This window comes from Clinocottus analis, unplaced genomic scaffold, assembly GCF_023055335.1.
Source record: "Clinocottus analis isolate CAN_PGR_092001 unplaced genomic scaffold, fCliAna1.0.p SCAF_13, whole genome shotgun sequence".
Classification (NCBI taxonomy): Eukaryota; Metazoa; Chordata; class Actinopteri; order Perciformes; family Cottidae; genus Clinocottus; species Clinocottus analis.
This window is the reverse complement of record NW_027175854.1, coordinates 10,831,806-10,845,000: the sequence shown is the minus strand read 5'-3', so window position 1 is coordinate 10,845,000 and position 13,195 is coordinate 10,831,806. Positions and strand designations below refer to the sequence as shown.

Sequence of the window (13,195 nt, the reverse complement as noted above, 5' to 3'; positions counted from 1 at the left end):
TCATTTGCAGAAGTAGATTGAGATTAAGAGGATGAAGTGATGGAATGAAAAGAAGTCAGGAAGACAAAGAAGGAAAAAAGGACGATGAATGACGTGAAAGTAAATGATGAGAAAGAGGTAGAAGATGACCACAAGTCAGGGAGAGCTGAAGTGGAAGAGAAGATGAGGAAGTAATAAATGAGAAGGAAGAGCAAGAAATCCAACAACACAGATAACAGATTGCAAAAAATAGGAGGATTCAGAGAGAAGAGAAAGAAGGAAAAGATCAATAAGGGAGGAACAAGGTGACGAAGAAGAAGAGAAAGAAAAGAAAATGTATAAGGAAGAGATGATGTGAAAGAAATGTAAAAGAGGGAAGACAAGGTCACGAGAGAAGGATACAAAACAAAGAAGATGAAAAGGAACAGCAGGAAAATGAAAAAGTGGTAAAAAAATTAAAATAAAAAAGAATGAAATGACAAGAAAGACTACGAAGATGAGGAAACTGTTGAGAACGAGGATCAGAGAGTTGACGCGTGGAGTCGGTCTCAGCTGGCGAGTCTCGGGCTGGAAAAAAAAAAGAAAACCTAACGAGGGGTTTAAATAAATAAATAAATATATATATATATATATATATATATATGGGTGATATAAATATGGAGGAGGAGAAGTGTATATGAGCGCGCTGTGGAGCAAATTAGCCCTGAGCTCGTTTTTTAAAGGCTGAAAATGAGTCTGCTGGCAGGGAAAGTTCAGCGAGCGGCAGCCGGAGCCAAGTGTGTGTAATGAGGTGAGAGAGAGAGGGAACACACACATGAAACACACACACACGCACACACACATACACACACACACACACACACACACACACACACACACACACACACACACACACACACAGGCAGAAGTTGCTCCTTACTCCACACACACAGTTGAGTTTACAGAGGCTGTAAATAGAGGGCATTAAAATGGTTTTGGCAACAAAGACTTAAACTCACAAGCAGAGCCGTGGTTTCCCCCCTCTCCCAATCTCCATTTCAAAATAATAATAAATCAGTAAACAGTTATTTTTGTATTCAAAGTATATTACGTTTAAATTCGTATGACATTTGATATATTTTACACAGGTCGGGTGATTTCATTTTATTTCCCATAGTGATTAGTACATTTATATTTTACCGACTTCATTAATTGTCAGTTTGCTCAAATTGCACCGAGCACGAAGCGACGGCAGCTGATTCACGAGGTGAGGAACCGTCAGTCGTGAGCGCCGTTTGCTTGGTGACGTGTCGTGTGCTGTTATTTTTATTAGAACAACGTTTGGAGAACATGATGCGACATGCGTGTCACACACTGTGCCACTTTCAGGGGAAGCCACGAAGAAACAGGACGGGAAAATGTAGATTTAATATAGATTTCTTTTTTCTTTTTTCTGCCAGCAGTCTCTATCCTCCTCCCCCAACCTTAACCCACCATTGAATATTCATGACTGCATCAGCGACACCTTTAAAGGTGCATTTTTAGGTGATACTCATTGAGTTTAACAGTCAAAAAATTCAAGCTAATCCGCCTCGGCAGGATCGTGTGGGTGTTTGATCGGATTTGATTGACAGTGACCAAACAAACCAGCCACTATCGTCACACTAATTATATTTGTACATAGGTGACTAGGATTTATAAAAAATAAAGAAAACAAAGCAACTACAAAGAAGTATCTAATTTTAGCAAGAAATTGGCTTTCAGGGTCGTCAATGACTTGCAGATTGGAGCAACTCCTCCACTTCCTTTGTGCGAATTTAAAACAAGCCGATTTAGTCTTTGGGTTACTTCATTTTGTCACTTTTACAGCGCGAAACAAACGTCAGAATTCAAATCGGCCCGGAGTTAGTATGTGTGTACACACACACACACACACACACCAAATGTCTCCAGTGTCTGTCTGGGTTCACTCAGAGGCACAGAGACACTTTTCACAGTTTAAATACTTTTTTTTCTGCAGCTATTTGCGCACAAACAGGCAGTTATTGTGTGGAAAGAGAAGCTGGCACACAAACCAAACACAGGCCGTCACTCAAAGCTGCAGACAAAATGCCTCCAGTCAGGCAGACGGAGATTCAAAATGGCCGATCGCTGGTCGTGTGTGTGTGTGTGTGTGGGAACAGAGCGGAGTGTTTCTGTTGGCTGAGAAGTTGGCAGCGTCCCAGCGTCGGATCCATACAGGCGTCAAATAAAGACTGCTGTGTTCAGCCGAGGAGAGCGGCGCGTGGAGGGCACAGAGGCTCTCCCAATGCCGGCGTCCTGGAGGTCGCCTGGTGAATGAGCGGTGCTCTCGCGGGTCCAATGCTGCGTTCACGCTGCAGTCAGCAGCGTGACGACTTACATGTTCAATTTTGTATTTATTTTTAACCACAACCTGCCTAAATTAGCCGTTTCATCCAAATAATTATGCTGTGTTTTAAATACATAGTGTTCGTATTGGTGACTCACATACAAACGCAGCGCGTTAGTGGGGAGGTTGGATTGGATTTAGATGTCGATGACAGGGATGGAGGATTTGCAGCACTTCACTGTGTTGTTGAGACTTATGGGATTCTGATGGCGAGTGGGGGGATGGTGCTGCCAGAAATGATCGATATGTCGACTCCAACGATGCTAATAACGGGTTCTAAGGTGTGGCATGAACGCAACAAAAATGCTCACATATCATCTGACCAATCCAATAAAGTTGATGTTTATTTGTGTCGCTGTTACTTTGTGAGTTTCAATATAAGCGTTTTTTGTTTTGTTTCTTTTTTGCTCCTTTCACATTCTACGATATATTCTGTATTTCGATAAAGGCCTGCACCGCTGTTGAAACAGCAAAATCCTGGCTCGAATTTGGGAGGAAATCTTTTTTTTTAAAGTAGAACTAGTCCTTAATCATCTACATGTACATTTTTGTCTGTTACCAATATTAGGGGAAAAAATGATCCACATACTTATACTTATTCACATTTTTACAATCTCTCTTGTCCTCTCTTAGTTCTGGTTGTTTCTCCTAATTCCAACCTTCATATCCCGCCTCACTTTATTGCCTCATCCATCCCCAGCTTCCTCTGTCAGAAAACGCCATGCCGTTTCTGTCTCGGATGCTTCCCGAGCAGAGTAATTGTTCTTGGTCGCGCAAAAGTGGATCTTTTACTCAAGTCGAAACAGCTTAAACCTTCACAAACACTTTTTTGAGAACAATTACTATGACAGCAATCACATCAAATATAAGCCAATGTTTTTTATCTGAAGTGGTGAAATCCATTTGGCACTAACGTTGCAGATCTTGTCGGACTCCTCATGACAAGTGCTCAAATATTGCATTCATTTATGTTCTTTCTCTAACCCCTGCTTTCCTTCCTCCTGCAGCGCTCTCTGGAGGCCTTCAGGGCCAGAGCTCCTCCCCCGTCAGCTCGGAGATCAAGTCTGAGGAGGAGGGGGACGAGAACCTCCTGCAGGACCCAAAGTCCATGGACAACAAGAAGGACGACTGCGACAGCAAGGACCTGAAATCAATTGAGAGGTAAAGATCTAGGTTCAGGTACTTCACAGACGTTCGCTTCCATCAAACCACGTCAGAACCCAAAGCACGAGACCTTCCTTTGTTCAAAATGTCGCTAATGTGACCATCTGCGGGAAGGGCGAGGATAGCGAGATTGACTTGACTCACCGCTAGATTGATTTCATTTTTCCAAATATCTCTTCCACTGCTGGGCGGCAACCACAAATCAGCTGAGGCCAATTGTTGTTTTAAGGCAAAGAAAGATAAACAGTATTTCTTAGTTTTCCTGCAGAGAGGACACAGCTGTGGATGTTTTGGGAAGCAGCCTCTGGACTTTGATGAAGTGACCAAGTGTGAAGAGAAGCAGCTAAATACATCAGTTAAGACAGAGACCTCTTGTCTGCGTCACGTCCACCAGACATCTCTCTCATTTTTTAATTTGTTTGAGGTTATTTGAGCAAAGGAAACTGTAAATGTTAATACAAAGAGAGGTTTCTGGTGAACATGCACATCCCCGTCAGTCTCTTCTTGGTCTTGAGCCAAGTTTGAACTGTTTCTCACACAACAGAGTGAAGCCCACAGTCAATATTCCCAAAGAAGTGCTGCCTCACATTCAGAGCTGAGGAATAAACATCAACGGAAACATTGAACACTTGGAGAGGGCCAACGTAGTCCTTCTGCTAAACCACCAAACCAAACCCGGCTGGAAACAGAACCTCTTTGACGAATGTAATGAGGATTCTTGCTTTTTGGCGAGAAACAAAAAGCCTTCAACAAATGTTTTCTTTGAATCATATTTCAAAGGCAGGTATGAAACCCACTCATGATATTTGAAGAAAGATCAGTGTTGGTCACAGTGTTTATTTCCCGTCCTGGATGCAGCTGAGCAGCCTCCACCCCTCCATCGAGGGAGGAACATCCAGAACATCTGGGTCCCAAACTCAAAGATTGCACATCATGTTGGGGGTCATGATGATATTGATGACAATGCAAATAGTTTGATCATAAAAACAAGAAAAATGTTGCACAAAAAATTATATTATAGTAATAATTGTCAAGTTATTTCAAGAAACATCCATCCTAACCTCTTCCTTGTGTCATTCCCCCCCGCTCTCCTCCACCCTCCCTTCTCTCATGCCCACCACTGTCGGTCACCGTAGCAACCCAGACGATGAGGACCTGTCTCCGGAGCAGAAGATGGAGAGAGAGAGGGAACGGCGGATGGCAAACAACGCGCGGGAGCGCCTGCGGGTCCGCGACATCAACGAGGCGTTCAAGGAGCTCGGCAAGATGGTGCAGCTGCACCTGAAGAGCGACAAACCTCAGACCAAGTTACTGATCCTGCACCAGGCCGTGGCCGTCATCCTCAGTCTGGAGCAGCAAGTCCGAGGTCGGTTTAATGTGAAAGAAAAAACACAAACGCACGAGCATCCTGCAGCTTGTTGTTCAACACTCACTGATCTTCAACCTCTTTGACTGCAGTAGTTCATGAAGGAAAACTCTTTACCATAACCCAAAATAAGTCTGAATTAATCCCAGTGATAAGAACGTGGTAAAATGTGAGATTTGTTGCTGTTTTGTTTTCAATAAGCAACTGTAGCCGCAGTGACATTTGGCATCTTAAACACTGGTAATATTCTAAAATCTCAAATATTCCTTTTTTTTTTATTTTAAGCTACTTCAAGGGGAATTTAAAATGGTAATCCAGGTTCATGAGGTTAAATCCTGCATATGTAGTGCTACAATAGCTCCAGGAGAGGGCAGCAGTGGCACCTGTTGACTGTTCAACCTGGCTGCAGTTTTGGGCCCTGGCTTTAGTCTAACTAGTTGTGGAATGACTCAGCACGAAGACAGCGCTCACTTGAATACATTGTGGGCAAAAACATACCAGACATGATACCAATCTTTTTCTCTGTCCTTCGTCCAGAGCGGAACCTGAACCCCAAGGCGGCCTGTCTGAAGCGCCGCGAGGAGGAGAAGGTCTCTGTGTCTTCGGACGGCGCTCCCCTCTCACTGGCTGCCGCGCACCACGCCATGAGCGACGTGTCGAACCCCCTGGGACAAATGTAAAGCGCAGAAACATCTCCTCCCCCCTGAATGGTCAGAAGGTTTCACTTATACACTAATCTGTTGTTGTACCTTTAATTCAAGAGCAAAGAATCAGAATTCAGAAACCAGAAACTTCAAGCAAACCGCTTGAAGTTTCTAAATCCTTAAAACATTTAAACATGGCAAAGTTATCATTTGTCATAATGTCTGTGTCATTTTTAACCATTAGTTTCCTGCTGAACAGAATGATAGTAACAAAAACATGACTTTAAAGATGTGTTATAGCCATTTATATCATCAAACCAAAATATAAATGAATCATTTCTATTGGCTAATATAAATGAGGTGGTCAGGAAAATATTGGTAAACAAAACAAAACTTCTATTTGTTAAGCGTAAAAACAGTTCCAGGGGGAGGAAACAAAGGGTTAAAAATGACCAGTCGACCAAAAGCCATTGAGGTCAAATGGCTTCCACTCAATCAAATCAGAGGCCAGAACAGGAGTTTCTGTCTGGTCTGGGTACACTGTAACAACAGATTGGCAGTAAGTGTGATTTTGATGTGTGACTGTGTGTGTCTGTCTCTGTTCTGTGTTCTGCAACTTTTTTAAACATTCACATTGTACCTGTGTTTGCATGTCGGGTTGTGGAGCAGATCAGCTGTTTCATTCAGTTTCCCGATGTTCTGTAGTCCTGAGGTAGCAAAGGTCCTTGATAAAGAGCAGGAGGGACCGAAGCCAGTCCCAGTTTCTTATCTGCAGAAGCTTGACAGTGAAAGAAATTAAGAAACGACTTTTCTTGTGGAGACAATGGGATTGTTTTTGTGCGGGTTTCAGGTTTCATGAAACTTAAAACTTGAAATGCACGACTTGACCCGTGCTGTGAGGAAGCGCCTTTGATCGGATTCAAACTGTGTTGTATCGCCCATTACTAAATATATACAGTATCTGGGTCCACAATATGTTAAAGTTACTTTGCTTCCTTAAAATGTACATTCTTAAGAAGAGTTAAGACCAAGCCCGTCATGGCTGGGTCACAAGTGAAACCCCTTCCAGAAGTGATGTAGCGCTGTACCAGAGTGCTACGCTACATTTGTTACTCCTCTTCACAGAGTGTTGCAGCGCCATGTTTCTCCAGAACACACAAACCAAACACTAACCCAACACTTTGTTTTCTGACACTTCAAGAGGATTTCAAAAGTCTCATTTTTCATATGTGCAAACATACAGAAGATTAAAAATATGTTTCTCTTCCTTTCGACATCAGTTATTCAACACATATTTTTTATGTGGGGTGAAAGAAATACCGCAACCACTATGAGGGGTCTGAGCCGGTTCAACAGTGAAGCGTCGAGAAAGGGGAGGAGCTTCCCTGTGTCCTTCACAACAATCTTCAACAACAGCTTATCTGCGAATCAACCCACACTGGTCATCTGCTGTAAACCAAATTTCAAAATCCATCCATATATCTATCAGAAATAGCCGAGGGACAGTCACAGCAAACTTGTTTCTATCTGTGTTTTTGTGCGAGTACTTGTGACCCCTCACCCACCTTCGCCCCGCCCCTCTTCTTTTGTTTCTTCTTTGTCTCTCCAGGTCCAAGGTGCCAGAGTTCATCAAGATGATGAGTGACCACTTCCTCTGACAGCGTTTCCTTGACAACCCGTCAATCGATCGACCCCCCCTCCCCTATCTCCCCTCCGATCTCTGGATCTGCGGCCTGACCCATCAGATCAGCCTCTCTCTCTCTCCTCTCGTCTGTCTCTTATCCTCTTCCTCACCCTCGTCTCAGTTTTCCGTCGAGAACACAAACTGCAGAGTCACATTAGTCGCTGTCGTCACTTTGCATCTCCAGCGAAGGGAACTGGATGCTGCTTTGTGGAGACGTTAAACGGCCGCTGTCACACGGCCGCTACAAAGTGGCGGTCTGTGGGAGCTTTTGACACAAAGTTACACCAATGGACAAGTCTTTGGAATCACATCATCCAAGAAATTCTTCTTCTTGTACTCCTTGTTTTGTGAGCATTCCCAGTTTTAAAGAAAAAAAAGGGTTCTATATATAGTATATATATATATATGAGAAAAACAAACGTGACTAAAAACTTGTTAAAAAAGTGCAAGAGGACGCGGCAGTGAGGAGGGTACGGGTTGCGGAGGGTTGTTCAGAACGGAGCAAAACATATCACAAAGTGTTTTAAAGAGTTGTTTTTCTTTTCTTTTTTTTTAAAGCAACATTGCGCAGCTGTCGAATGCAGCTTCAGCGCGGCTCTGACTGAATGGCAATCTAACGCCACACTGTGGATGAAGCTGTGCCTGATCTCCTCTTGGATGCAAACCAGTCAGATAGATACACACGGAGAAGCAAAAAAACAGGACAATGTCAAGAATATTGCAAAAGCAAGCTGCCTACTTATACTTACAAGTCACACTTTTCCACAGATCAAAGTATCAATTTAAGAGAAAAAGGTATTAGGTGCCGAGTCATTTGAACAAACCAATTAAGTTTGCAAACACTTTTTGACTATCAACAGAAAAAAATGGGGGCAACTTATTCTTCCCTTTCTCATGCATTCCCTCTTGACCTGCAAACAATTACAGTAGATTGCCAATGTGAAAAAAAAGTTCAATCTCTTTGTGTATTTTTATTTGTGTTTTAAGCCAACTTTGATGGCAAGTGGCACAATTGTACAAACTGCTCACTTTTTAGTGTGATCACAAATACAAAAGCCTGGACAAGTGGCCCGTGTGTATCGACTGGGAGGAAGAGAATACTCCGTCAATCATTGAATCAGTTAATCAATCGATCAGTGAATGACTCCTGAGGGACTGATGCATTTCAATTATTGAAGCTAGAATTACAGACGAAAAAACATGAAGGAAGAATCATGCAGTAAAGAAAAAGTGTACTTCTAAAGAAGGAAAGACTTTTCTTGACACCTTCATTCAAGATTGTTATTGTGGGTTTTGTTGTGCAAATGCAAAAATGACGACAGAAAGAAAGAGCTCGGGCAAACATCCCGGAGTCCTTTGTCAGACATTCGTCAGCATGCCCACAGGTCAGAGCACGCAGGAGTTCTAATCGGTGTCCAGGCCTTTGCTGAAACCGAGGGATTGCTGGGCAGATGGTTGGGAGGATGGACAGATGACACAAATGGGGTGGCTGGATGAGAGGAAGTAGGGCTGCACTGAGCACTCAAGTGAATTCTGTTCCATGTTTTAGCACATTCCCTGAATTACGATCACTTGAATCGAGTGATCCGGATGTCCTCGAAGGCCCGAACTATGAGAATTTTGCGAGTCATTGAAGGCTAAGGGGAAATGATTTAAGTGGGCCAACATCCTTAGGAGCTAGAGATAGAGGCAGAGCAGGAAGAAGCTATTGTTCTAGACAATGGCACCGCTGCAGGGGAAGCAAGGGAGCAATCATTATGGTGAGGGGTGTATTCTTTTCTTCTGGGGGCCAAGCAGCAGTAGTCACAGCATTTGTGTGTTGGATTCATTTGGTTCCCTCATTTTCTGGTTTAGTTTCTGGCAGATCAAAAACCCTGAACCTCTAACCTCAACTCTGGACGACCCTACCCCGAGTAAAGACCTTGGGGGACTTTCTGATTGACATTAGCTGCTACCAATTGTATTGACCTTGCAATCTTGTTGTGATGTTGATGTCTGGCAACATTTTGAACGCTGTCTTCTTGTCGGCATCGCAACGTAGAGACTAAAGCCTCAGATCTGGTCTTGAGTCTGGCATGTCGGACCAAGGGTTCAGACATTCTGATTACCTTGGTATGCTCTATTTACATGTGCGTTCGAAACATAGGCATATTTGAATCACATGAGACCAGATCAGTACTGAACCAGATTTCTTGTGGAGAAGTTTGGAAGAGCATTGACTTAGGAGTGACACAAGATCGGGAAAGAAATCAGAACAAAACGGTACTGTGGTAATGGCAAAAGTCATGACTGTGACCTGGAATAGATTAATCCAGACTAGACGGGCCAGGAAGAAAACAAAGTGTTTATTGCATTGCTATGCATTACGATCTACTTTTCCACGACAGGGGAAGGTAATTGGAATATCTGCAAGAACGTCCATTGTTTTCTGGTGTCAATCTGAAAGTCCCCTTTTACCATCGCCCCAGTTTGAGCCTTCTCAATCCAGGCCTTTGTTTAAACCCAGTCCCAGTTCTGTCTTCTCTGCTGACCCTAGCCTTATGATCCCTAAACCAGAGCCCGAGCCCCTCTCCCCAGCCTCGTGCCCCACCTAAGTGGTCCCACAGATGCAATTTGAACATTCACACTTCTACCGATGTGCCTTTTTAGAGTTCATATCATTCGAGTTGCCAGAGGAGGACATTTACCTGGTCTTTAATAGGATGCAAGCTTAGGGAAACCTGTTCTTAGTTGTTAGGTTCTATGCAGTCAGGTTTTTTACCAGACCTGGGAATTTAAAAAAAAGCTAAAAAGGAAAAAAAAGTATTTTTTGGATAAAAAAAACAAACAACTAAACTGTAAAACTTTAATGTGCTGTACGCTTATATGTAAGTAGACGGCGTGATCTGGCTTCGAGCCAATAAGACAGACGCTTGATTTAGCAAGATGAGCCCCCATCCCTGTTCCCCTCCTCCCCCTCAAGTTCTCCATAACCCCCAAACCCTTCCTGTTCCAAGCCCCAGCCCTGTTTCCACGGTGAACAATGCGTCTCTTCTTGTAATATAGCTTATCAGCTTTTTATCAATATTTGATCGGCTTGTCCTTAAGCCAATGTAGTCTTCAGTACAAAGTGTGTGGTCGTATGTTGTAAAACAGATTTTCTTTCTCTCTCTCTCTCTCTCTCTCTCTCTCTCTCTCTCTCTCTCTCTCTCTCTCTCTCTCTCTGTCTCTCTCTCTGTCTCTCTCGCTCTCTCTCCCTCTCTTGCTTTTTTAAGAAGACTCTTTTCTCCTGTTACTTTTTATTTGTCTGTTCTGGTTTACATGTATATTATAGAAAATGTAAAAAAAAAAAAAAAAGAAGAAAAAAAAGAAGAAAAAAAAAGAAGAAAAAAACGACACAATTCGCGGTTTGACAGCATTATTCTCTGTCGATGGTCATTTTGACAAGGTTCAAATCCTACCCAATCAACAGGAAGGCACGGAAACTGGAAAAGAATCTATTTGAGTAAATCAATCTATATATAAATGTACAAAAAAGTATATACAATATATAAGGAGGGTGCCCTTTTCTGTTATTTTTTTATGTTCTGTTGCAAGGGAGCGTTTGCTTGGGGAAGAATTATTTTCTCAAGGACTGAACAGGCAGAAGTTGGCCAGGCCCCTCAGTGTTTTTCAGCTGACTTTGTTGTGTTCTCTGTTGATGCCGATGACAACACACTCTGACTAGTACGGCACCCTGCGCAGGACAAAACGGGACCGGAGTTCCATCAGCTCCACTCACTTTCCAAGGCAACAACACACAGACGTTTGTAAATTGTATGCAACAAAATGGCAAACTTTACCATTATTTTGAAATTGTGTATGTAAAAGTTATATTTTTACATGTAGACCGTTGTTACTTTGTGTTTTAGAAATATGTTGTATCGGTTTTTTTGTTAAAATATGAAAAACGTAAAATTCAGTCTGTGTTGAAAAAATGTGTCACATTGAAAATGTAGTGAGGTCAAAGGTTCAGAATAACTTTTTTTTATTTTTCAACATTATGTTTATATCTGTGGGAAACATCTTGAGGGATTGTGGGAGGAATCAGAAATCATAAAAGATAAATGATATTTGTTTAATTCTCCATGCCTCATGACATTACCATTTTTAAATGTATTTTTTTGCAGAGAACAGTGTAAATAGTCATAAAACATTTCCTGTGGGGTGAGGACTTGCCAGTGATAGGCAGTGATGATGAACTTGTTTTCATTTTTAGTGAGCTTGTATTCGTCCGGTTTCAGTAGCCAGGTGCCATCCCTTAGTTTCAGTCCGTGGTGCTCAGTACTGTTTGTGGTTTTGGTCGACCGACTGGAGCGAAAGACAAATTATTCTCTTAGCTAACACCAAGAATCACTCGTGTCAGAGCCGGAGAGGGGCCTATTGTTCGCATCTGAGGATTTATTTTGATTGACAAGAAGGAACAAAGAAAACAAAAACAAATACTTGTTCCAGTCAATGTGAATTCTTAAAAACACTCAAAAGTAAACTACTTGGTTTTTGCTAAATTCATTTTGATGATGAAAAAGGTTTAACAAAAATGGTAATAAAATATAATAAATTGTCACAGACTTGTTTATCAAAATCTATGATTTTATGTTAGACTGAAATTGAAATTGTCACCTCATCTCCAGGCCTTAATTTCTGCAATTAAGCAGAAATTGAGCTGAGGGACCCGTAGAGTGCCGGCTCTGACTCCTGTGCGTTTCTTCTCTTCAGGATGGGTTGTAAATGTTGATGAAATGAAACACCCTCAGCACCTGATTCTAGATTAATATATGAACATTTTGTAAAAGATTGGAGTGTCTCTAATATAAAAAAGCAGGTCGTCAGCAAACAATCTTATCAGCTATTTTCCCAAAAAGGTTTCCGATCATGTGCAAGGCAGGTTCAGTCATTTGTTTTTCGTGTTTGCCATACAAATTGAGCTTTTTGTCAAAAGGAGAAGCTGCTTTGAATTGGACCTATAGGTTAAACACGAGGATTGAATCTGTCAGTGGAAGTGCTCAATGTATTTTTTGCGTAATGTTATTTTTGCAATGCTTCATTTTGTACTTTCTCTTTGTTGTATAATCAAGTCATCTCCTGAATTACAGTATCTTCATTTTTATGTTACCCCTGATGTTTCTATTAGCCAAAAGTTATTTTCTTGTCCCTCCTTGTTGTACATACACACCTCATCTCTCTTCTTCAGTGACTGTGCCATGAGCTTTGTGAGCTGTTACTCTGTACCAGTTTTACTACAATAATGAGTTGAATTCAAAATGGCCACTCCTGTCCTTTGTTTTCTCTGCGATATCAGAAACAGGAATTGTTTCTCTCTTTTTTATGATGGCACACGTGAACACACGTGTGGATAAACTCAAGGCAGTAGAGCAACCAACATCAGTAGCACAACACATTTGGTACATTTGTATCATTCAAAATGACATTTGCAGATTTTGACACTAAATAATATAAATAACTTAAAACATTTTATACAAATGACCAGTCTGGATGTCAACATGGCATTTCTTTTGTAGATAAGTATCATTCCTCGGACAGAAAGAAAACAATCAATGAAGCTGTTTTAATTTCTTAAACCTCGACCCAACATTCAAGTCGTACTGAGCCACTGCCGAAAGAAAATAAACATTTAAAACTCCTGCCAATATTTCAGAACACACATATATATATATATATATATATATATATATATATATATATATATATATATATATATATATATATATATATATATATATGTATGTATATGTATATATATAGAACATATTACCATCTTATATGTTGAAAAATAAATAAATGTATTCTTGGAAACTAAGCTTCTTAAACCTCACCAGTATTCTAGTTTTTATTAAATACATACATCGCAGGTGATTCTAAATCCCAAAGGAGCCTTGAAAAGTAATTCAACTATAAGGATAGTAAGTCCTATCTTGCCAAGTCAATGA

At 41.4% G+C, this 13,195-nt stretch overlaps 1 protein-coding gene across 9 annotated transcripts in view; it reads left to right on the top strand.

Annotated features, from left to right (window-relative positions):
* The window catches only part of tcf4 (transcription factor 4), a 201,910-nt gene extending 189,401 nt beyond the window's left edge, over positions 1–12,509 (top strand). For 5 of the 9 annotated variants that reach the window (XM_068573318.1, XM_068573322.1, XM_068573319.1 and 2 more), the window contains 4 exons: positions 3,376–3,529; positions 4,669–4,898; positions 5,436–5,574; positions 7,152–12,509. In XM_068573318.1, the coding sequence (XP_068429419.1) occupies positions 3,376–3,529; positions 4,669–4,898; positions 5,436–5,574; positions 7,152–7,200 (572 nt within the window). In that variant the 3' untranslated portion in view covers positions 7,201–12,509. Of the gene's footprint in view, positions 1–3,375; positions 3,530–4,668; positions 4,899–5,435; positions 5,609–7,151 lie in introns of all 9 variants that reach the window. The other 4 variants (XM_068573324.1, XM_068573323.1, XM_068573320.1 and 1 more) reach the window with 1 other exon arrangement.
* Positions 12,510–13,195: the final 686 nt, after the last annotated feature.